Source organism: Microcebus murinus, chromosome 4 (assembly GCF_040939455.1).
Source record: "Microcebus murinus isolate Inina chromosome 4, M.murinus_Inina_mat1.0, whole genome shotgun sequence".
Classification (NCBI taxonomy): domain Eukaryota; kingdom Metazoa; phylum Chordata; class Mammalia; order Primates; family Cheirogaleidae; genus Microcebus; species Microcebus murinus.
Genome location: NC_134107.1, coordinates 87,229,424 through 87,256,135, shown reverse-complemented (window position 1 = coordinate 87,256,135; position 26,712 = coordinate 87,229,424). Strand labels below are relative to the sequence as shown.

The 26,712-nt window shown below is 33.4% G+C and overlaps 1 protein-coding gene across 2 annotated transcripts in view; it reads left to right on the top strand.

Moving 5' to 3' along the window:
• Positions 1-26,442, top strand: part of CWF19L2 (CWF19 like cell cycle control factor 2) — a 127,142-nt gene extending 100,700 nt beyond the window's left edge. For both annotated transcript variants that reach the window (XM_076002477.1, XM_020286673.2), the window contains exons 15-18: positions 2,838-2,993; positions 5,203-5,283; positions 12,205-12,306; positions 15,198-26,442. In XM_076002477.1, the coding sequence (XP_075858592.1) occupies positions 2,838-2,993; positions 5,203-5,283; positions 12,205-12,306; positions 15,198-15,341 (483 nt within the window). In that variant the 3' untranslated portion in view covers positions 15,342-26,442. The remainder of the gene's footprint in view (positions 1-2,837; positions 2,994-5,202; positions 5,284-12,204; positions 12,307-15,197) is intronic.
• The last annotated feature ends 270 nt before the right edge of the window (positions 26,443-26,712 follow it).

Below are 26,712 nucleotides of genomic sequence, written 5' to 3'. Positions count from 1 at the left end.
CGAAAACTACAAAACACTGATGAAAGAAATTTTAAAAGATCAAAATAAATGTAGAGACACCATGTTCATGGATTAGGAGAGTTGACGTAGTAAAGATGACAGTTTCATGAAATTCATGTACTAGTTTAACACCTTTTTTATCCAAATCCCAGCAAGATTTTTTGTAGGTATGGAGAATATTCTTCTAAATTTTATGTGGGGAAGTCAAAGGAATGGAAAAAACAATATTGAAAAAGAAGAATAAACTGATAGGAAGCAGTCTTACTTACCTGACTGTAAGACTTTATTATATAGCTACAGTAAGCAAGATTCTTTGGTACTGATGGCAGGAATAGACATCTAGATCAGTGGAACAGAATTCAGTTCAATAGCGGTCCCAGAAATAGACCAAACCAAATATTCTCAACTGAATTTGACAAAGCTGTGAAATCAATTCAACAGAGAATGGATAGCCTTTTTTATGAATGATGCTGAAGCCATCGAACATGATAGGTAAAACAAACCTGAGCATCAGCTTAAATTTCACGCTGTATACAAATATTAGCTCAAAATGGAACACAAACTTTCATGTAAAGTGTAAGACAATAAAACTTTTAGAAAAAAATAAGGTAAAATCTTCACAGTCTTGGGTATATAGAGAGTTCTTAGATTTAACACTAGAAGTATAATCTACAGAAACAAAAATTGATAAACTCAGCTTTGGGAAATTAAAAACTTTTGTTTTTCAAAAGACCCCAATATGAGGATGAAAAAACAAATTATAGACTGGAAGAAGATATTTGCAAACCATGTATCTGACAAAGAAATTATATCCAGAATGTATAAATAATATATAAAAATCTAGAATGTCAGAACTTAACAGTAAAAAACAATCCAATTAGAAAATGGATAAAAGACGTGAAGAGATGTTTCACTGAAGAAGATACAGAGATGGCAAATAAGCATATAAAAAGGATATTTAATGTCATTAACTATTAAGAAATGCAAATTAATACCACAATGATAAATCATTATATATCTATCAAAATGGAAAATAAAAAATATTGACAACACCAAATACTGGTGAGGATGTGGAAAAACAGAGTTGCTCCTACATTGCTGGTGGAAATGTATTAATAAAACAGTATAGCCACTTTGGAAAAGAGATCAGCAGTTTCTTAAAATGTGAAATATGCAACTACCTTAGGACTCAACTGTTACAGTCCTTGGCATTATTCTAGAGAAATGGAGTTATGTTCACACAAAAACTTTTGTGCATATGTTCATAGCAGCTTCATTTGTAATTGCCCCAAACTGGAAATACCCCAGATATCTTGTAAAGATGAATGGTTAAACATATTTTGGTACATCCATGTCAGGAACACTATTCAACAATAAAAAAGAATGAACTATTGATACATGTAGTAACTTGTATGGCTCTCCAGGGAATTATGCTGATTGAAAAAACACCCCCCCTCAGTTACATGATTCACTTTATATAACATTCTTGAAATGACAAAATTAAAGAAAGGGAGAGCATATTAGCAGTTGCTAGGGGTTGTGGTTGGGAGGAAGTATGTGATCAGCTAGGGTGTGAAGTGACTGTGTCTATAAAAGGGTAACAAGAGCCTGGCACAGTGGTGTGCCACAGTACACACCTGTAGTCCCAGCTACTCAGGAGGCTGAGGCAGGAGGATTGCTTTGGCTCAGGCTGTAGGGCACTGATTGCAACTGTGAATAGGTGCTTTACTTCAGCCTGGATAACATAGTGAGATCCTGTCTCTAAAAAGAAGTCAAAGAGTAATAGGAAAGGTCTTTGTGGGTGGTGGTGGAATTACTCTGAATCTTAAGTGTATCATTGTCAATATCCTGGTTATACTATAGTTTTATAAAATGTTACCCTTGGGGGAAACTGATTTCCTATAACTGCCTGTGATCTAAAATTACCTTAAAATGAAAGAAGTTTAATTAAAATATTAAAAAGTTATAAATCAAGCTGACAAATCTAAATAAAATGTGTTTCTCTTTCTACTTAGACAAATCTACATGCATAACACCTTACAAGGCCAAATTCGTATTTAGAATTCTCAGAAATTCTCTGGCTCCCAGCCTATACCCTGCTCCTTTCTCTTTCTACCCTTAGCTCCACCTGTACTACAAGGGTGCCATGTGAATGCATGCAAACATCCTGGACCATTCAGTTCCATTCAGCCGCCTTCTACAAGCAGCTGTCGCTGAGGTCGAGGAGTGTGAAATACATACACACATATGTACATATAGAAGGGATTGTATAACAAAACTTAGTTCCTTGGGAAAAGGAAACTCACTTTTCAACTTTAGTGTTTTTGGCTTTCATGCACTTGACAGGACTGCCTTATATGTGAAAATAGAGGACTGCCTGAAAACAAGGTTATAAGCAAGGGGTCAGCAAAGGTATAAGGAAACCAACAAAGGAAGGTGCCATGAGCATAGGGAAACAATTGAAAGAGAATTCTCATGTTGTCTGTTTCTGAATTTCAGGATGCCCATCTGCTCAGAGTACCTTTTTTGGCTTATGGATGTTTTCCAATGATTTTACTGTCAGTTCTGAATATTTTATTACCTAAATTTGATTTTTGTCTTCTTTTCTCATTTTAGTTTACTGGAACCATTTCTAATACATACAAAGTGGATGTCAGTTTAAAAAAACACTTAGAGAGTATAGTTACAAGGTAACACTGTGGAGATTAGACATTACAATTTATTGTATTTTTTATTTTAAAAGGATGTTGTATCTTTATTGTTTTCATATTTCAAATCTCTTAAAAGTGCTTGATTTTAAATCTGTTTTATTTATCTAGTTCTTTTTCTTTCTTTAGATGTTCAGAAAATCATTGGTAAAGATGTTTGAAAATAAAGGATTGGACTGCATCTTTTTAGAAACTAATATGAGCACCAAGAAACAGTATCACATGGTTTATGAATGCATTCCTCTCCCAAAGGAAGTGGGTGATATGGCTCCCATCTATTTTAAGGTATTTATAGGTACTCTTTGCATGCATACTTATTTTTGCTACAGTTCTGTTTTATGAATACAGTTGTCTTTATTAATTTTCTTCTATATACTTATATCAAATTTTATATCATATTATAAAATGAAGTAAAGCACAGAATGTTTTGCTGTGTAAATTTCTGTCAAAAGAAATTTGGAATTTTGACCTTTTAAAAGCATGCTTATTTAGAGACATGAATATACTATCAAATGGTAACATAATTTCTGTTTTCCCATTTCTCAAATGAAATTAGGATTTTACCTTGAAGTACTTTCAAGTAAAAATTATAGTCATTACTCTAGAAAATTGATTATTGAAATACTCTGGAGCCAAAGATAATAACAAACAATGCAGATTACATTGCTGAGGCAAGTTATTGCCATAAGTTTTAATATTTAATATTTCATCATACTATTTGTAAAAAGAAAAATTTCTAACTTTGATATACATTTTTGGACATATAATAATGACTAGAGTTTGTAACCAACTGTTATTTACATTATTGAAACAGCTTTTACCTAATATGTGTTTGATGCTGATCTGAATACAATATAATTTTTAGACTAATACAAATACATAAATGTAGAACCATATATGAAATACTAACATGTCCAAAGAAAAACGAAGATAATGTTTTGTGAGCTGGTGTAAGAAGATTGTATCTGATATGTTTACATAGTATGGGATGGTAAGATTTATTAATATGAACACTAAGGTCCAATAAAAAGGTATAAAATCTGTCAAGGGTTATGAGTTGACAAAAACTACTTTATCTCTAGAAATCTTTAAAGACAGTCTGATTATTTGATAAGAATAATTATTCTATTACCCTAATTACCCTGATTTTCTCATTATACATCATATGCCTGTATCAAAACATCACATGTACCCCAATATATAACTATTATGTACCTATAATAATGAAAATAAAAATACTTTTTATCAGTGTAAGAGAACAAGCCAGACAATCCCAAAGATCAATGCCAGTCCTTTGTTAACCAAATTTGGTTGAGAAAGAGCTTATTATATTTTTTTCAACATGCCTTTTTTTGATACTTCCTCAGTAGAGTCCTATGTGGTTGTGATGAGAGGCATTTGAAATATATGGCCTGACATAGAGCAGCCACTGTTGCTCATGTGGAGTGACATAAACGGTATCTCTTAGAATGGTGTATCACTTTTCTCTTTTACCTCAAACCTTTTATGATCATTACAGATGCATTTATATTGAATGTGCTATATTATGTCAAGCCCAGCAACCCATACCTATTAAATAGGGAATAGCACTATATGTGATGTATTTAAATTATGTTTATTTGAATGTTAATTTTATCTTCAAAATTTGCTTCATTAATAAGTATATTATAAAAACAATGAGGTTATTTTATATTCATCACCTTGGCTTTTCTTTATATTAAATATTTCTTTACCATGAATAGTAGTCATATCGCTTAGCCTAGAAAGTCTTATAATTCTGTTTATATATATTTTCTTCCTACTTTTTAAAATTTTTATTTTTAATTACAAATTGACAAATTACAGTTCTATAAATTCTGACATCAAAAACATAAAATTTGTATATGGAGGGGAAGAAAAGTATAAAGTGGTATACAATTAACATCAAGTTGTTATAAGCTTGAAATAGACTGTTATGTTTCCTGCATTTTTAAAAAACCGGCTTTATTTTCTAGAGCAATTTTTTTCATACATTTTTACTTCTTTTCTATATGGGCAGAAATAGTTCAAGTCCTTGGTTGTCAGAAAGCATATAAATTACTCTGTTGCTGTTTGGAAGAAGAGCAGTAAAACTAAATGAATTAATTTTAGTAGATTTCTATGAATGCAGCAAGGAATTTGTGAACTTTTATGTTCACATAAAAGCATAAAAGTTTACATAAATTATGTTTAATATTAAAATTGCTCAGTCTTATTAAGGATTGTCGTGTAACGCTGAGCTGAAGTTAGCACAGGAGTTAAGGATGAGTAAAAGAATATTATCTTTGGCTAAAGGTAGAATTTAAAAAAAATAAATTCCAATTTTAAATAACTAAAATTAAAGCCTTAATCTATTCAGAATAATGGCATACCTTGTTATACCTCATAATTAATTCACAGTATTACTTTGTTTTTAAGTGTCTCTTTGTATTTGCTTATGTATCCTTCTTTCATTTAACAAATGACTATTTCTTAGAAAGCCATAATGGAATCTGATGAAGAGTGGTCCATGAACAAGAAGTTGATTGATCTTTCTTTAAAAGATATCAGAAAGTCTGTAAGTAACAATTTTTTTTCTAATATAAAAAAATTATCCTAGTGTTCAGGATCTTCATTAATTTCTACATCTTAGTTGAGAAGGAGACCATTTGGCTGAGTGACTAACGGTGAAGTATCTAATTCCACAAATAAAGAAATCCTTACTTTCATTCTAGCTGGTCTAGAAAATGCTTATTCATAGAGGGTTTTTATTTGTTCAAATGAATGTTTCTTCCTGACCTTCAGCCTACTGCCGTAATAATTGTCTATGTCAGTTGTTAGACTCTGCCATGAGAGCTCCTCTGGGGGGCTCCTCAGCCCCGTGGGATAGGTGGTGAGAGGGGCCTTCTTGTTACTAGAGTTATACTGAGAGAATCATTTTCTTAGAGGTTCCATTTGGAATTTGGAATGTATTTTCTTTTTCTTATACAAAGGTTCCCTGTTATATTCCTATGAAACAGAAGTTGAGTTAGATTATGGGTTCTTTTGGAAACTTGCCTAATCATGTTTCATAGTTTAAGCATGATTTGCACATCAGCTTTCAGATACAAGTTACACATAAGTTTAGTACTTTTGTAATGATCTTTCTCTTTTCTAGAAATAAAAATTAAATGGAATAGAGATTTAAGAGAAGTGTAGGTTCCTTTTTGTTTTTCTAGTCAAAAAGTAATTTATTCTACAAATATTTATTGAGTATCTGCTATTTAGCAGGCACTGTACTAAATGCTTCTTGGACATAGTAGGAAAAATAGAAAACACCCCGGCCTTTATGGAGCTTATATTCTAGTGCTGGGTTGGTAACTCAAGCCTGCCTGCTAAATCCAGTCTTCTGCCTATTTTTGTAAAGGAAGTTTTATTGGAACACAGCCACACCCATTTTGTTTATGTATTATTTATGGCTGCTTTCATGCTACAAGGGCAGAGTTGAGTAGTCTCAACAGAGACTGTATGAACCGTGATGCCTAAAATATTTTATTATGTGGCCCTTTTACAGAAAAAGTTTGCCAGCCTCTGTTCTAGTAGATGTCACTAGAATATTTCTCCTCATTGCTTCTTTTGGAAAACCAAGCCCCTATAATATGTCATGTGAGTGATAGGATTCCTTATTACACTTATTGTATCTCAGCCAAAAGCTTCAAATTTCATTGCATTATTGAAGATACATAGTTTTAATTCAGGGGTAAAACATTGTCTGTATTTTCTCTTCCCTTTCTGGTGAATTGGGCCAGATAGCATGCTAAAAAATAAAACAAAATAAAAAAACCTCTAAATGTCCTGTTTACTTCTCTCCCTTATGATCCTATAGAATAAAGTATTTAATGTACATACATCTTTTATACCTGGGTTTTCACTTTATTTTTTATTTTTTATTTATTTTTTTATTTTGGCATATTATGGGGGTACAGATTTTAAGGCCATACTACTAAGTGAAATATCCCAAGAATGGAAAAACAAGCACCACATATACTCACCAGCAAACTGGTATTAACTGAGCAGCACCTAAGTGGACACATAGGTACTACAGTAATAGAGTATTGGGCAGGTGGGAGGGGGCAGGGGGGCGGGTAAATCCATCCATAATGAGTGAGATGTGCACCATCTGGGGGATGGTCATGCTGGAAACTCAAACTTGTGGGGGCAGGGGGGAAAGAGCATTTATTGGGTTTTCACTTTTGGTATCATAATTTAAATATTCTTTCAGAACACAATTTTAATGGCAGTTGGGAGAAAAAATTAGGTCACTAAGTATGAATGTCTGATTTCCTTAAGTACTAAGTTTGACAGTTGGTACCTTTTGACGTTTTCACTTTGACACTTCTTGTTTTATTTTTATCATGAAGGTACATCCTCATTCCTTCAAACGTATGGTTTTTGGCTTGTGATTATCTTCCAAATTTTTTTTAGAGCAATTTTTGTGAAACTATGGATAAGTAAAAAATTCTTGTTATTTTTGAATATGAGTTCCATTGTGGAACTGATGCTGTGCAGACAGGTCGAAATATCAACGAAGAGTTTGGGAGGGATGTGGCTAATGAATACATAGTATGTCAGTGATTCCAGACGTTTCATTCTGGGATTTTAATCTTGAAAATGAGCCATGTGGGTGACCTGAGACCAAGGTGGATAATGATGAGCGGAGAGCTGTAATGGAAGCGAATCCATTTCAACCTATGTGTGAATTAGCAGCAAGGTTTGACGTTACTATTTGAACAATTTTGAACCATTTGAAACAAATCAGCAAGGTAAAGAAGCTGGATAGATGGGTACCACGTAAATTAAACAAGTGTCAGAAGAGAAATCGTCTCGAAGCTTGCCTTTCTTTGCTGTTACCACATAAAGACAAACCATTTCTACACCATATTTTTTTACATGTGATAAAAAATAGATTCTTTTTGACACTCGCAAGCATTGGGCACAATGGTTACATAAAGATGAAGTGCTGAAACAGTTCAAAGCTGCATATTCGTCAAAAAAAGCTAATGGTGTCTGTTTGGTGGTCCGGCGCTGGTATTATCTGCTACAGTTTACTGAAACCTGGTCAATCGATTACAGTGGATGTCCACTGAAACCAGTTGTATGAAATGATGAAGATACTTGTGATTAAGTAGCTGAGATGGGTCAATAGAGACAGGCCAATCCTCTTGCATGACAACACTAGGCCACATGTCCCACAAACAATGCTGCTCAAACTACAGAGGCTGGAGTTGGAAACTCTCTGTCATCCACCATATTCATCAGACTTTGCAACAACTGACTACCACTTCTTCCAGGAAAGTGGACCACTTCTTGCAAGGAAAAATATTCAATTCTCAAAAAGAGGTAGAAAACGCCTTTCACAATTTCATTGCCATTCATTCTCCAGGCTTCTTTGCTGCTGGCATAAACAAGCTACCATTAAGATGGCAAAAGTGTGTGGATACTTTAGGCGCAAACTTTGATTAATTGTACTGCTTTTTATTTGAGATATAATAAGCTAAACTTTTTATTGAAAATTGGACATTTCATATTTAATGACCTAATACTTCAAAGCAGAAAATTTAGAAGAAATGTATTATTTCCCATTTGCTACAATCTATATGTAGTTTTCTTACTGGCGAACCATCTAGTACCTATTATTTGTTTGTTTTTTAAAACCTGGATGAGTACCTGAATTCAATAGCCAGGAGATCTTAATGTTTTAAGTTAACCTATATGGAAAGTAAGAAACAGATACAGATCTTAGTAAGAATGGCAATTGTATATTCAATTTCAAAATGTTTCAAAGATAGCAACAATTCCCTTTACTAGGCCATCATGTAATCTTGTATCTGAGACTATGTGAGAGCCACAGTAGATGGAGAATGAACCAGATGACCTCTTAAAGTCCCTCTTAGCTTTAGGATTCTATAATTATGTGGTTGGAATTGTGAAGAGAACTTGAGTGTAAGAATAATTCCAAAGGAGGTCACTTTTTAGGTTAACAAGCTTTCCAGTATCTTTTTAAAATGATAAAAGTATTCCTGAACATGAAGTGAAAAATATTAAGCTTTTTAACATTATTATTACTTCTGAAAGGACCTCATCATACTTCATTTATAAGTCTTATGTCCTTAGGAATCTCATAAAGTATTTTGCCTACATCATTAGGGGTGGGCTGATGTTGTTTTCATTGAGTAAATTTTTATAATAGAGATTCACATAGTTGTATTTCATTTTGATTTTTTTTTTTTTTTTTTTTTTTTTTTTTTTTTGAGACGGAGTCTCGCTTTGTTGCCCAGGCTAGAATGAGTGCCATGGCATCAGCCTAGCTCACAGCAACCTCAAACTCCTGGGCTCAAGCAATTCTTCTGCCTCAGCCTCCCAAGTGGCTGGGACTACAGGCATGCGCCACCATGCCCGGCTAATTTTTTCTATATATATTATTTGGCCAATTAATTTCTTTCTATTTATAGTAGAGACGGGGTCTCACTCTTGCTCAGGCTGGTTTCGAACTCCTGACCTCGAGCAATCCGCCCGCCTCGGCCTCCCAGAGAGCTAGGATTACAGGCGTGAGCCACCGCGCCCGGCCTTGATTTTTTTTAATTCATGTTTTTCTTGGCTTTCCCTTTTCTGCCAATCTTTTTACTTTTGCTGAGTCTTTTGATTTCTTTGCATTGTGATGTGAAGTTGATGGAAATAGACAAGAGAAACAGATCTGAATGTTCAATGTAGAGGAATTGCATAATATAGTATGTCAAAAAAAGTGGTCGTTTAACAAGGCTATTTCATTGAGATTTTTATGAGACTTCTTCCCGAGGGTTTCATTTCATTTTATTTTATTTTAAATTTCAAAATATTAAGAGGGCACAATTTTTTTTTTACATGGATACCTTGTATAATGCATGTTTAAATCAGGGCTTTTATTGTGCCCCTTACCAGAATAGTGTTCATTGTACCTGATAGGTAAGTTTTTACCCTTTACCCCCTGCCAACCTCCCCCCTTCTTGACTTTCAATGTCTTTTGCATTTCTTTGTGCCCATGTGTGCCCACTGTATAGCTCCCAGTTATTAGAGAGTGTATGTGGTGTTTGTTTTCCCATTCCTGAGATACTCACTTAGAGTAATGGTCTCTGGTACCATCCAAGTTGCTACAAAAGACATTATTTCGTTCCTTTTATAGCTGAGTAGTACTCCATGGTATATATTAATATATACCACATTTTCTTTATCCACTCATGAATTAATGGGCACTTAAATTGATTCCATATCTTTGCAGTTCTATATTGTGCTGTGCTAAACATTCAAGTGCAGGTGTCTTTTTAATAAAATGACTTCTTTCACTTTGGGTAGTTACCCAGTAGTGGGATTGCTAGATTGAATGGTAAGTCTACATTTATTCCTTTGAGTAATCTTCATACTATTTTCCATAGAGGTTGTACTAATTTTCAGTCCCACTGAAAGTATATAAGTGTTCCTTTCTCTCTTCATCTGTTGTTTTTTGACTTTTCAATAATGGCTACTCTGCTAGGGGGAAGGTGGTATCTCAGTGTGGTTTTAACTTGCATTTCTCTGATAGTTAGTGATGCTAAGCATTTTTTCATGTTTGTTGGCCATTTATCTTCTTTTAAAAAATTTTTATTCATATCTTTTGCCTATATTTTGATGAGATTTGTTTTCTTTCTTGCTGATTTGTTTTGAGTTCTTTGTACTATAGATTCTGGATTAGCCCTTTATTGGATGTATGATTCATGAGTATTTACTCCCATTTTGTTGGTTGTCTATTTACTCTGTTATTTCCTTTGCTGTACAGTAGATTTTTAATTTAATTGAGTCCCATTTATTTATTTTTGTTGTTATTAAATTTGCCTGTGGTCTTATTCATAAATTGTTCACCTAGGCCAATGTTTAGAAGAGTTTTTCCTATGTTTTCTTCTAGAATTTTTATGGTTTCATACTTTACATTTAAGTCTTTATTCATCTTGAATTAATTTTCGTATGTGATGAGAGAGAGGGCTTTACACCTGGTGATCTAGTTTTGTTTGCAAAAATATTCCAGTGGAGCCTTCAGTCCTTTTTCTTTGACCACCAGGTTTGCACAACACATTCTTGTATGGGAGATAGAAATGAAAGTAATAATTTTCTATATCCAAATACTTTTCTATGTGCCAAGAATTGGGCCGAACACTGTACATACATTGTCCTATTTGATCCTCACAGCAAACTCTGAACTCTTTGTATTTCTCTTGAAACTCAGAGATGTTAAATAACTTGTCAGAATAAGAGCTGCAATTAGAACCTTGTCTGTCTCTTTTTTACTTTGTTTTTTCTAATTGTCAAGGTCATACATGATAATTATATTTAAGTATATGGAAATATAGAAAAATTAATGCCACAAACTAGTAACCTGTTTCTCTGCATTTAATGTTACATAATATTTTGTAAACTGATTTTTATTTGTGCTCTTTCTGTAACATCAGTGACTTAGTATAAGCCCTAATTTTAATTGCTTTATATTTCAAGATGATCAGTCTTTCCACCATACCATACTGAGCCCTTCTAGGTCATGCCTTCTTGAGGACACAAAACAAAAATTCATACAGTTAAGTAGCAGCAATATGTCATTCAGTGCTCCAATGAGTCAATATTGGCCATATGACGGGATTAGAGAAGAGAAATGTTACTATAAATTGATCCACTTGGATAATTTCTAGTGACAAATTTATGGCTTCAAAAAAATACTTACAAGGACATAAAATCTGCTTAACTGATAGAGAAAGCAAGAAATGGCCTTTTCCAGTCAAAATATAGTTTAAAGTACTGTGTGTGTGTATATGTCTGTGTGTGTGTGTGTTCATGTGTATGTGTAGATAGAAAGGGAGGGAGGGAGGGGAAGAAGGAATAATGGGAAGGATAAAATAATAGAGAGTTAATCCTGGAGATATTTTGAAATAAGTTGGTAAACTAAATATTACTATACCCATCTCACCAGCTAATAAAAAATTATGGTTTTTCTTATGTAATTTATCTTTGATAAATATATAGTAGTAAAAATTCAGGGACATCGTAAACAGAGCTCTAAGAAGTATGTGGCCAAGCCCTGCTTCCTGTTCTCCTTTGTGAGTAGAATATAAGAAAGCATATTCTTATTCTTTATTTGTGTGATCCAAAGAAAATTATTCTGCAGTTGTATTTAAAAAAACGTTAAGTACCTTTTTTTCCTGGTGTTCCCCAAGGACAGAAAAATAATTGGTTTTGATTATAATTGCTAGATATGATGAGGAACTATCTGGCTGAAAGCCTACCAAAATGAAATCTTTTACTCAGAAAGTTAGGTCATTGCTTAAGTATCTCTAGAATTGGAAATACATTTTATGTTTGTCTTGAGAGATGCATAATTACTGTCATGCCAGAGAGCAGGAATAAGGATTAAGGATAATTTTCTGATTTTGTGCTGTGTTTCATATGTGCTCTGTTTATTTAGATACCCAGAGGTTTACCTTATTTCTCTGTGGATTTTGGCCTCCAAGGAGGATTTGCCCATGTCATTGAAGATCAGCACAAATTCCCTCCGTACTTTGGAAAGGTATGCTCATAAATTTGATAACATTCCAGAGTTTAGCAATTTGGTATCACTTTTCTTTTAAAGAGAAATCAAAACTGTGGCCATGATGTATAATGAGGTTGATGAGTACTGCTCCACCAAATTTTTAGAGATAACCTAGCAACTGTTAATAAAAAAGAAAAAATCCTAGAATATCGATAACAGAGTCACCAATGTCACTTTGGAGCCAAAGTTTCTTGACATAGTCAACAGTGACTATAATGGTTTTTTTGGTTTTTTTTTGAGTCAGCTAGTATTGTGTTGAGATTGATGATAATTGCTAATACTTATGAAGGGCTTACAGTTTGCCAGCTACTGTTCTAAGCTGTCATTTAATGATCGTAATAATTCCATTGTGTAGATATAACTTTTCACTTTATAGATGAAGAAACTGAGCTACACAGAGATTATATAACTTGCCCAGGGTTATACACTAATAAATGACAGAAACATGGGTACATATGGTCATGGTTGACTAGAGAACAAATTATATCACCTCTTCATTTATAGTTAAGCAAAATACAGTCCAAGAATACATGACTCATTGTACACTGATAGTTTCTGGACAGATATTAGAGAACAGATCTTTTGATTGCCAATATATCCTTTCTATTACCACAGATTGCTTCCTAGGGGTATAGTTTTTAAATGAAAGGTCTATGGAGTGTCCGGGAAGTGTATAAGTTAATGTCAGGAACTAGAATGAAATTAATGTAGCAACTGAAACAGTCAAAAGAAACCTGGGCAATAATACCTCTAGGAAGTGACCTTTTAGTCTAGTGTAGGTCAGGCCTTTCCACTCATACTGTCCCTATGTAGCCAGTTCCTCTAAATTAAAAGGTCCTTGATGAATTCTGCTTGAGATTCCCTCTTCCTCACCCTACTCCCGTTTCTCCGCACTTTCCTCTCCTGTCTTCCTGCATAAGACATCTTCCACAATGAGTACGAGTGTGCCAAGAAGAATCTCAACTCCAGAGGTTTATATTCAAAACTTTTTACACTGTTGTCTTTAATTGGTTAACTGGACACCCAAAGTCATTTGCATCTTTGAATTTTTGTAATGTATTACAGAAACCTGTTTGAGAAATTTTCAGAATTTTTTTTCAGAGTTAACTAGAAAGAATTTTTTTTTCCCTACTATGAAAAATCCTGCTGTTATTCAGTAGAGCTTTATAACTTTAGGTTCTATGACTGTGGATTTATTTTTTTCAAAATCTTGGTTCTAGGGAAAAGGCAGTAAAATATCTATTTTTTCAAGTTGTGTAAATTTAATTGGGAGATTGCCTTTCCTTCACATATTATGCATATGCATTATGGTTTATGATACTGTTTTGAGGTGAAAAAGAAAATTTCCCCAGCCAGCATTATGTTCCTGAGCCATTTTCTTCAAAATATATTTGTCAAGAAATAGCCTGTGGGTCCAAGAATTCCCTTTGGCCCCCTAACTAAGCAGTTGTTCAGAGAGCAAGAAGGGATTATTGGGATGGTCTCTTTCCATTAACAGCTGCTTCAGTAACAGAACAAGAATCAATCCTATATGGTACACATAAGACAAACTGAATGTTTTATGGAGACAATTTTAGGTCAACTTTTATCAGCCAGGTGTTCTTGAACTACATTGCTTACTTGGAACTCTTGAAATACATCTAAATTTGCCCCATTTCTCTTGATGTCTTATATGATCTACTCTTCCTGTCGGCCCCTTTCTTTCCCTTGCTTATTGGTAGGCCCCTTTCTTTCCCTTGCTTATTTCCCTGAAGCTTCTTCTGATTTAACTAACAAATAGAATGTGTTTTCTTTTTTTGAGTCTCCAAATGGTCTGCTTTAGCACTTACCTTATTCTGCTTTATAAGACAGTCCTCTGTATAGCTCAGTTGTTATTCTGGCTCCCACCACAGCTCCATGTTCTGTTTTAAGATCTCTGAAGACAGATAGCTATATGTTAGTTATCTTTGTATCCCCTATGTCATATGGCATTTGCTTGTGCATAGTAGGTCCCCATGGTATATTTGTTAAGATGAAGAACTTAGATCTGAGAGATTATAAGATTTGTCCAAGATCTCATCACGCCGTCTAGTGGAGCTTGACTGGAGACACAGAATTTGACCCTTAGTCCAGTGTTTTTCTATATTACTATACTGCCCTACCTCTAAGCATTATAAATCTCATTCATATCTTCCTATACATGGATACTCACATGTATAACTTTGATTAATTTCTATAGCTAACAGCACAAGAAGAAGATCATGAAGGAAATAATCTAGAATAATAAGCAGATAACCAAAAAGCCAGGGCTTGAGAATGTGACTTTTTAAATGAAGATGATTTGTAATTTTTAATTCTAGGTTTATTTAGATTAGTATTAAAATATGATTTTGTTTCCTGAAAAAAAGATCTATGGCTAATAGTGGAAGAAACTGGTTTATAAATATACTGGGTAGCAGAGAGAACATTAGCCTGAGATTCAATTCCAGTTGAGCAACAAAGTTAATAATTGCTACAGGATGACACACTTTTTCTCCAAACTATATGCCAAATTGCTAATGTGGCCGAAATTAATTAAATTTCACTTTGTCTTCCTCCCCTTTGCTACAATCTGGTAGATGTGCTAATAAGCAACACAATGGACAAATGGCTTCACATGAGACACAGCTAGCCAGTGCTCCTAGAATCACAGGGTTTGCATAGCTTGAAATAATTGAAAACAAGATTTTTTTTTTACTTGAAACTAGTATTTATACAGTTTTTGAACATTGTCATGGAGAACTCCTTAATGTTATATTTAATAGCAGAATAAACAGAAATAGTTTCATTCTTGTTTTCATTATTATTTATACATGCATGTGTTTGTATTTTTTTTCATTCTTTAAAAGGAAATCATTGGTGGGATGCTGGATATAGAACCAAGACTTTGGAGGAAAGGGATCCGAGAAAGCTTTGAGGATCAGAGGAAGAAAGCACTGCAGTTTGCTCAGTGGTGGAAACCATATGACTTCACTAAAAGTAATAAATGTTGAGGTGTACCTTTCATTTTTAGTTTTCTCTTCAAATCCCATTCAGTTTTATTTCCATCATATGTAACTACTCAGCTGACTCTCAGGTCGTAGAAAGAGAGTCACAGCAACAGACTGCTCTGGATCTCTGACAACTGTGCATTGTGCAGTTGTGTCGTTTTCCTCCCCACCTGCCCCTGGGGACTTCATTTTAGTGACTTCCATATGTATATATTGCATGACCTGCTCACATTCCTGTTGTACCTACTTCTTGGTGTCTGAACTATTCAGTTAATTGAGAGAAGAGCTTTTCTGAAGGGTTATTTGGGAAGCATAGAAAATCCTTGGTTCAGAGGGAAATGGGTCTGCTTCAAGGTTAAGGCCATTTCCTGGCTTCTTTTGCATTTTTTAGAACAAGACTCGGTGTATTTAGTAATAATTGACATTTCTTTCCATAGGATTTTATAGAAGAGATCTTAATTTTCTACCAGTAGCATATAGTATCACTATTGTTCTTTTTGTTAAAAGAAAAAGAATGTCTCAAAAAATTAAATGTATTAAAAAATTAAATGATAGTAAAAATATAAAATATTCACAATTCAAGTTTGTTTTTATTTCTGGAGTTTTAAATAGTGTCTTTGAATTTCGGTGGTCCTAAAAGTAATTGTTTCAAATAACATTATTTAGAGTTGTTTAGGGTTTGTATGAAAGTTAAAATTTGTAGTCAAATCATTATTTTTGAGTTGTATTGATTATCACAAAATCTTAAGTAATGAGAATATTATCAATTTCAGGAACACATTGTCTTGTCCCTCACTGATCCCAGGTACTTAATTTTTATTTGTTCTGAATACTTAGTGTCAAGAGAAAACCCTATATTTTTAAAATATAGTTATGATATGAGTGCTTCTACTTTTTTTATATGGAAGATATTGTTATAGTAACTTTTTCTCAAAGATGTTGGTTTTTTGGAAGCTGAATCTTGACATTTTGTCATGAAATGTTTAATATCTAGAATCAATGTGAAACATACTCCACAGTTTTTCATAACCCTATACATTTATTTTTAATATCAGCATCTCATTATTTCCTTAATATGTTAAAAAGTGAAATGCTTATGTTCTATCTATAGTTTTTCTAATTTCACAAGTAAGTTGAATTTAATGGTTTCAGGTTTTCAACATTTGCAAATTATATTTAAGTATATAAATGAAATAGATGTTTGACAGTATTTTATTTTTTGCTGTTTTCAAACTCTTGGCTTTGCTCCAAAATCTTAAAGGATTCTGTAACATTCATTTATTCAAGCAGTGATTTAATGAATATTTGTAGAGCACTATGTTATACACTGGTAGTACAAAAATAAAAAGTACTAGCCCTACCCTAAATTATTTTATAGTTTAGTGGAGAAATAGACATGTACATAAATATTTACAGGACAGTATGACAAGTTCTAAGATACATGCCAAGTATATTTGAGTGCAGTGCCAAAGGACTATTTCATATGTCCCTTCAGCTGATGACCTTACTTCCTATCTTACTGAGAAAATATTAATGGAAGCAAATAGAAGGGAATTTCTATCACATCTATCAATATACCTCATTTATCCCATGTATTTTATTTCCTTTTCCTAAGTATAGATAAATTATTTGATTGTTTTTATCTAGGGCCAATACACTCATTTATATACTGGATTTTATTGCCTCTCACCTACTGAATTGTCCCTTCTCTCTCTGTATTGTTTTTTCTCCTCTTTATAGATTATTTTTATTCATGTACAAAAACCATTATATAATATATCAACAGCAAACCCTGTCATCACATCCCCCTCTAGCCATTTCTCCAGTTGACAGGAAAATTCATCTTAAAAACTCTTTTTCCTCTCTCTCCATTCTTCTCTTATTCTCTGTACAGTTAGGCTTCATCCTCATCATTCTACTAAACTGTTCAGGTCAAGATAATCAATGACCTTCCACATTGGCAAATCCAATAATTAATGCTCAGTGCTCATCTTTGTCTATCAGCATTAGCAGTGACATACTTGATCACTTTCCCTTCTTGAAGCACTTTCTTTACTTTGGTTTTAGAACACTTTTTTATTGATTCTTCTTCCTTACTAGTTCTATTCTCTGTTGCCTTTGCTGGTTCCTCTTTATCTGCTCAACCTCTGAATGTTAAAATGCCCATTTTCAAACCTCTCCTTTTTTCTGCTGCACCCACTCCCAAGGTAATCCCATCATGAAAATCATCTTAAATACCATTTTTTAAAGTTGGCTCATTTATTCAATAAATATTTGAATGTCTTCGATATGCCAGTCACTGTTCTATATGGAGAGGCTACATTAGTGAATAAAAACAAACTCTCTGCCTTTGAGGAGTTTAAATTCTATCGAGAAAACAGACAATGAACATTAGACAAAATAAATGAATTATCTAGAAAATGCCAGTGAATGTTTGAATATTATATTAGTGGTGTGTAAATCATTTATTAATATCTCTTTAGTAAAACGATTAAAAGACAATACTATTAACATAATAGCTACAATGATATGTTAAGTAATATACAATTAAAGATATAAATTGTGATATTGAAAAACAAAATGAGAGCAGTAAAAGTATTTTTTTATATGTACTCAAAGTTAAGTTATCAGCTTAAAATAACCTGTTATAGCCATATGTTTTATTTAAGCCCCATGGTAATCACAAAGCAAAAACCTATGGAGATACACAAAGGATAAAAAGTAAGGAATCAAAGCATACCACTAGAGAAAAATCATCTAATTACAAAGGAAGACGACAAGAGAGGAAGAAAGGAACAAAGGATCTATAAAACAATCAAAAAACAATTAACAAAATGGAACTAGTAAGTCCTTACCTATCAGTAATCATCTTGAATATAAATGACTTAAAATCTCTAATTAAAGACTTAGAATGGCTGAATAGATGTTTTAAAAAAAGACTCCATTATATGCTGATTACAAGAAACTGACTTCACCTTTAAAGATGTACATAGATTAAAGGTAAATGGTAGGAAAATATATTCCATGCAAATGGAAACCAGAAGAACTAGAGTAGCTGTACTTAAGATAAAATAGATTTTAAGTAAATGTGAAAAGAAACAGGTCATTATATAATGATAAAAGGGTCAATTTATCAAGAAGATAGAACAATTATAAATATATATGCACTCAACTTCAGAATGCTTAAATATATAAAAGGAAATATTAATAGATCTGAAGGGAGAGAGACTGCAATACAATAATAGTTAGGGACTTCAATACCTAGGGACTTCAATTGTCCTTTCAACAATAGACAGTTCAGCTAAAAAAATCAATAAGGAAAAGTTGGAATTGAATTATACTTTAGACCAAATTGATCTAATAGATATATACAGAACATTATATCCAACAAATGTAATACACATTCTTTTCAAGCACACAGGTAACTTTCTCTAGGATAGATCATTTTAAGCCATAAAACAAGACAACAAATTTAAGAAGATTGAAATCATATCCAATAGCTTTTCTAATCTCAGTGGTATGAAACTAGGAATTAATAATTAGAATTTCAATTTAGAATATGTGGAATTAAATAAAATTCTCCTGTATAACCATTGGGTCAAAGAAGAAATTTAAAGGGTTATTAAAATATATCTTGAGGTAAATAAAAATGGAAACACAACATGTCAGAACTTACGGGCAGCAGCCAAAACAGTTCTAAGAATTTTGTAACAATAAACATCTACATCAAAAAAGAAGAAAGATCTCAAATATACAACCTAACTTTACACCCCAGGGAACTAGAAAAAGAAGAACAAACTAAGCCCAAATTTAGTAGAAGAAATAAATGAAGTAGAAACTTAAAAAATAATAGAAAAGATCAACAAAAATAAGTGTTTTTTAAAAGGTAAAATCAATAAACATTTATCTAGATTAAGAAAAAGAGAGAGAAACACAAAATCAGAAATGAAAGGGGAGACATTACAACTGATGCTACAGAAATACAAAAGATCATAGGGTATTACTATAAATAATATTATATGCCAACAAATTGGTAACCTCAAGGAAATGGATAAATTCCCAGAAACAGAGCCTGCAAAGCCTGAATCATGAAGAAACAGAAAATGTGATCAACCCAATGAGTAAGGAGATTGAATTGGTAATAAAGAGTTCTCTTATTTTGTCATATATTAAGAGTGGTTTGTTAATGTCTGACATTATTAGTGCCTTTGTATCTTTGTCTTCTACATCAGCTGTAGTTTTTGCCTTATAATAATTGCAGTGTTATTTGGTACATGTATATTCATGTATGTTATGTGTTTATTGTAAATTATGGATTTTATCATTAAAAGGGGATGTTTTTGGTCATAATTTTTGGTGTGGATTCTAATTTGCCTGATATGAGGATCACCTCACCTACTTTCCTATTGTTTTCATTTGCCTGATACTCCATTGCCCATCCTTTTATTTTTTTAGTCTTCATATATCCCTTTGTTTTTTATATACTGTTGGTCCTAGCTTTGTGAGCCAAATTGAAATAGGCTCAATGGGTGAATCAAGTCTATGCATAGTTATTTGACTGAATGTTTGGTTCCTAGTCTGTAGTAAAGTTTTATAATTATTATATTTGCTGTGTTATTTCTCTATGTAGTTTGTATTGGAATCCTTGAACTACTTCCTGTTGAATTAGGGCAACATTTCAGATGGTAGGTTTATACTTATGTATGTCATTGCAAAGCTTTGGAAAATGGCAGATTATCAGGCAAATAAAAAAATCATAAGTAACAATTACAATAGTGAGGATTGACAAGGCAAAATGAACTGTCGCCTTGTACACAATGTCTGATACAGGGCTGAGTTAGAAAAGAAACATGAGACCTCTGAGTGTAGAGCTATTAGTTGTACCCTGTAGGTGATCTGAGAGACTGGCTTCTGTAAATTCAGAAATCATATACAGCATCGAACAAGGTTTAGGAGGACAAACCCAACAGTAAGACAGATCGACAAGAAGCAGTAGCCCAGGAAAATCCTCACTAAGAAGTTATCTCTCTATTATATAGACAGAACAAATAATCAAAGAAAGGTTAGCAAAAATATTAACATTTTTATCTTTCCCTTTCTCTTAAACAGATACTTTAGGTTGCCTAAATGCTGGCCCTTCCACTGGAGTTTTTTTTTTTTTTTTTTTTTTTTTTTTTCGTGTGGTACACCTCTTTATTCTGGTATCATGGACCAGGGTTTTACTTTTGACAGTTCCAATGAGGTGTGAGTTGTTAGGGGCACTTCATAGAGTCAGTCCCTTTTATTTCTCTGCTTCCAACTGGGACAGAGACCTGAAAGAGGCAAACTCACATATCATGGTTAGCACCTTATCCACTCATTTGACATATTTCTTTACTCTGATTTTTCACTCATAGTTATATTACCATACTTACCTCAGGGTGCTAGGAATGGTCTCCCATAAACTATTTCTTAGGGACTTAACTTAAGCCTGCTTCTGAGGGCTACCCTTATCCAGAGATGGGCAAGTAGTAGTATCCTAGCTCACTTTCGTGCATCAATTTCAGGATGCATGTAATGTCTGTTCTATATGTAGGACTTTGTTTCTTTGCTGGGTTACCTCAGATTTATTTTTTTATTCATTTATTCATTTTTGAGACAGAGTCTTACTCTGTCACCCAGGCTAGATACTGTGGCATCAGCCTACTTCACAGCAACCTCAAACTCCCGGGCTCAAATGGTCCTCTTGCTTCAGCCTTCTTTGTGAGTAGCTGGGACTACAGGCACACACCACTATGCCTGGCTAAATTTTTCTATTTTAAGTAGAGATGGGATCTTCCTTTTGCTCAAACTGGTCTTGAATTCCTGACCTTGAGTAATCCTTCTGCCTCAGCATCCCAGAGTGCTAGGATTACAGTCATAAGCCACCGTGCCTAGCAGTTCTGATTTAAAAGAGGGTCTATTATCACTTTGTATGGAGGAGGGGAGCCTATGAACATCTTGACAACCTGGGGGATCATTGAGTCCACCATGTCCAGGTCCTTGGAGAAAAGGAGACTTGTGAGTTTTCTGAGACTGGTGGGTGTGAACTGTGGAATAAATTAAGTGAGGAATTATTTAGGGCCAGGACTATGATGAGGGGAAGAAGTCATTTGCCTCAGGCACAAAATATAAGGGGACTAAGAAAAAAACAACAAAAAAACACCTTAGTAACCAAGATATCTTAATGCAATATTTTTAAAAAATTGATACCCAAAACCCAAAATTTTAGATAAAGGCAAGAGCAGTGCCAGCACTATGCAGAGTCATATTGGAGCCTGGGGCAAAAGGAAAAGTCAATAATTCAGATCCTGTTGTGGTTTCCAGTTGGTATTTTGTTTGTCATGGATCCTGGCCCTGGAATGATGTTACTGTCATTAAGAACTGAGATTTTCAGCATGGAAGAAAGGAGATACAGATATGAGATTCACGCAATTTAGTAAAAGCCCCATAGTCTGAATATAAATATAATTTATGATGCATTTTATCTTAAAATACATCAGTATAGCTATAAAATGATAACTATCACTATGTATACATATATTTACATGCATATATAGTTGATCCTCTTTATTTACATATTTGTATTTATGAATTATCCACTTGATAAAATTTATTTGTAACCCCCAAATCAATATTTATGGCACTTTTGTGGTCATTCATAGATATATTCAGAGTGGCAAAATATTTGAATCACCGGACACATAGGTTCCCAGGTGAGGTCAAAGTAACACTTTGCCTTTTTGCTTCAGTTCTCCTACTGTAAACAACTATCCTTTTTGTAGTTTGTGCTTGGCTCAGGCATGAGTCATAATGTTATTAATAGGTATAAGTTCAATGTTAATAAATAAACACTGTATATTAAAGTGTCTTTAAACAGAAACACATACAACACGTTATATATTGCGTGATTGACAAAAAATATTGTGAACAGAGGCTTGGCAAGAACCTAACTCTATTTCTCCTAGGAGCGATGGCTCAGTGTTCTCTAGTTCAGTGTTCTCTATACATGTCCATGTCCATGTGCATATGTATGCATGTACATGTGTATACATCTACTTCCTAGCCTGTCCACTGGTAAGGACTAGAAAAAATGGCAACCAAGGAACAATAAGCACTCTTAGTTGCTTGCCATTTGTGGTCTCTAAATTCTATTTCCCACTGAAAGGAACCAGACTTTTTGAAAAAATAGCCAATTCAAGGTCTAGGGCAGGAAATGTACAAGATGAGTTCAAGACATTTTGTACTGCCAAAAGCTATTAAAGACATAGAGTTGTATCAAAAGAACACAGACTCTTACCTGGTTAAGCTCCCACTAACCAAACAGGACAATTTGAGCATCGGTAAGAATAATAACTTCTATCGAGTCAAATACATCAGTTAGTTCAATGATATTTCACTGCATATAAGATGGTAGTCACATAAGATTATAATGGAGCAGAAAAATTCCTATTACCTAGTATTTATTATGCTATACTTTTTATCATTATTTTAGAATGATAAAATATCATTCTACTTCTATAAAAAAGGTTAACTGTAAAACAGACTGAGGCAGATCCTTTAGAAGGTATTCCAGGGGAAGGCATTGTTATCGTAGAAGACAGCTCCATGCATCTTATTGCAGCTGAAGACCTTGCAGTGGGGCAGGATGTGGAGGTAGAAGACAATGATATTGATGATCCTGATTCTGTAGGCCTAGGCTAATGTGTGTGTTTGTGTCTTTTGTATTATTAACAAAAAAGTTTAAAATATAAAAACAAATGTTTGAAAATGGTAAAAGCTTATGGAATAAGGAAATAAAGGAAAATAATTTTGTACATGTGTATAATGCCATTGTGTTTTAAGCTAAGTGTTATTACAGGAGTCAAAAAGTTAAAAAAAAATTAAAAGTTTATAAAGTTTAATTTATTATTGAAAATTTTTTTATAAGTTTAGTGTAGCTTAAATATATAGTGTTTATAAAATTGACAGTAATGTACAGTAACGTCTCAGGCCTTAACATTCACTCACCACTCACTCACTGACTCACTCAAAGCAATTTCTAGTCCTAGAAGCACCATTCATGATAAATGTCTTATGATGTGTACTGTTTCTTTACCTTTTATACCATATTTTTATTGTACCTTTTTTATGTTTAGGTATGCTTAGATACACAAATACTTACCATTGTGTTACAATTGCCTAAAGTATTCAGTGCAGTAACATGCTGTACATGTTTTTAGCCTAGGAGCAATAGGCTATGTCATATAGCATATGTGTGTAGTAGGCTATACCATCTGGATATGTGTAAGTACACTGTGATGTTTGCACAATGAAATTGCCAAAGGATGCATTTCTTAGAACATAATTCCATCATTAAGTGACATATGACTGTGTGTTTAAATTCATGTATTCATACTGATATTAAAAAATATATAACAATGACCTTAATGGTCACCATTGGAGGATGCTAAATAATGGAATTATTATTTTGAAAACTGGTAAATAAATACAAGCAATTGTTTTCTATGTGAATTGTATCTCAAAGTAGTCCAATAGTTGATGAAGTTTAATTTTCTATCTACAGAAGAATTTTAGCTATTAATGGATAAGGAACAATAGAATATCATCATTTTGCATCCCCTAATGAATTAATGGATTTCGGTAAAGATCATTAATGACTGAAAGCATAAAAAGGGGAGTCAACCAGAGAGTAAGTAGTTCCTGATGAAAATAAGCATCACCTATGAGGTAGTCTTGCAAAAACAAAACAAAACTCTGAATCTGATCAAGCAATAGCTCTAACTGCCAATTTATAGGAAATATAAGAGAGAAAAATGTCAGCTATCATGGAGACGTGATAAAAAATTCATACTAAGGAGACTCTATAGAACAAATGACCTAGTTCATTTCAGGAAAGGAGCAAAGTGGGGTGTATAGGGAATATATCAATAAAAACTTAAGACATGTATCAACTAATCACTACATACGATTATTATGTGGATCCTGATTCAAGAAAATTGTTTCAAAATTCTATAAGACAATGAGGGAAATGCCAACACTGGTGGTATATTTAAAGATATTAAATTATATTTGTTGCTTTTAAAGTTGTGATAATGGTGTGGTAGGTATGTTTAAAAAATAGTACTTACCTTTCAGAGATATACACTGCAATTTGACAGATCAAATGATCTGATGCTTAGAATTTGTTGTAAAATAATCTGAGCTTAGGGAAGTAGATGGGGTTATATGAAACAAGATTGGCCATGTATTGATCGTTATTGAAACTGGCTGACTGATATATGAGGGGAATTATACTATTCTCTGTAATTTTGTTCTCTCTTTTATATATGTATTTGTTGTTTAATTTCTCACTTGCAAAAAATGTATTTTAGTGAAAACTGTTCAAGTCCCCAAGTGCAAGTAACCTTGTTCTCTGTGCAAAGAAGCTGTTTTTAAAAATTTTGTTGTACCTTGTAGAATGTTAATTTATATGCTTTAATGAATTGCTATTTGTTAAGAAATTAAATGAGTCTTAAAATTTTTATTTTTATAGATTTAGGGGGTAAAAGTGCAGTTTTGTTACATGGATATAGTACATAGTGGTGAAGTCTGGGCTTTTAGTGTAACCATCACTCGAATTATGTATACTGTACCATTAAGTAATTTTTCATCCCACACCCTCCTTTCACCCTCCTACCCTTTCACACTTCCGAGTCTCCAATGTCTATTATTCCACTGTCTATGTCCATGTGTACCATTATTTCACTCCCACTTATACGTGAGAACGTGAGGTATTTGATTTTGTTTCTGAGTAATTTCACCTAAGATAGTGGCTGTTTTTGAATAAACTAGGTCCAGTTCCACCTATATTGCTACAGAAGACATGATTTCATTCTTTTTATGGTTGAGTAGTATTCCATGGTATATATATGTGTGTGTGTGAGTGTAGATATATACACACACACAGATGTCACATTTGTTTTATATGATCATCCATTGATAGACACTTATGTTGATTCCATATCTTTGCTATTGTAAGTAATCCTACAATAAACAAACAAGTACAGATATCTTTTTGACATAATGATTTCTTTTCCTTTGGGTAGATACCCAGTAGTGGGATTGCTAGATTGAATGGTAGTTATATTTTTAGTTCTTTGAGAAATCTACATATTGTTTTCCATAGATGTATGTGCCTCTTTTTTCTGCATACTCAATCAACATCTGTAATTTATTGACTTTTTAATAATAGCCATTTTGACTGGTGTAAGATGGTACTCACGTGGTTTTAATTTGCTTTTCTCTGATGACTAGTGATGTTGAGCAGTTTTTCATATACTTGTTGGGCATTTGTACATCTTCTCTTAAAAAATTCTGTTTATGTCTTTTGCCTACTTTTTTTTTTTTGCCTACTTTTGAATGGAGTTTTTATTTTCTTGAGTTGTTTGACTTCCTTGTACATTCTGGATATTACTCCCCTATATGATGCATAGTTTGTAAATGTTTTCTCTCTTTCTGCAGGTTGTCTGTTCACTGTGTTGATTATTTATTTTGCTGTGCAGAAGCATTTTAATTTAGTCCCATTTGTCAATTTTTGTTTTGTTTTGTAGCATTTGCTTTTCAGATCTTAGTCATGAATTATTTGTGTAGGACAATGTCCAGAAGAGTTTTACTAGGTTTTTTTCTAAAATTTTTATAGTTTCTGGTCTTACATTTAAGTCTTTAATCCATCTTGAGTTAATTTTTTTATATGGTGAGAGACAGAGGTCCAGTTTCATTCTTCTGCATGAAGCTATCCAATTTTCCCAGTACCATTTATTGAATATGGTGTCCTTTCTTCATTGTATGTTTTTGTCAACTTTGTCAAAGATAAGTTGGCTATAGGTTTATGGCTTTATTTTGGGGTTTTCCATTCTGTTCCATTGATCTGTGTGTCTATTTTTATGCCAGTTGTTGTTACTATAGTCTTATAATGTAATTTGAAGTTAGATAATGTGATGCCTTTAACTTTGTTCCTTTTGCTTAAGATTGCCTTGGCTATTTAGCCTCTTGTTTGGTTCTATATGAATTTTAAGATTTTTTTTCTAATTTTGTGAAAAATTATGTTGGCATTTTGTTTTTTTGTTTTTTTTTGTTTTTTTTTTTTTTTGAGACAGAGTCTCACTTTGTTGCCCAGGCTAGAGTGAGTGCCGTGGCGTCAGCCTAGCTCACAGCAACCTCAAACTCCTGGGCTCGAGCGATCCTTCTGCCTCAGCCTCCCGGGTAGCTGGGACTACAGGCATGCGCCACCATGCCCGGCTAATTTTTTATATATATATCAGTTGGCCAATTAATTTCTTTGTATTTATAGTAGAGACGGGGTCTCACTCTTGCT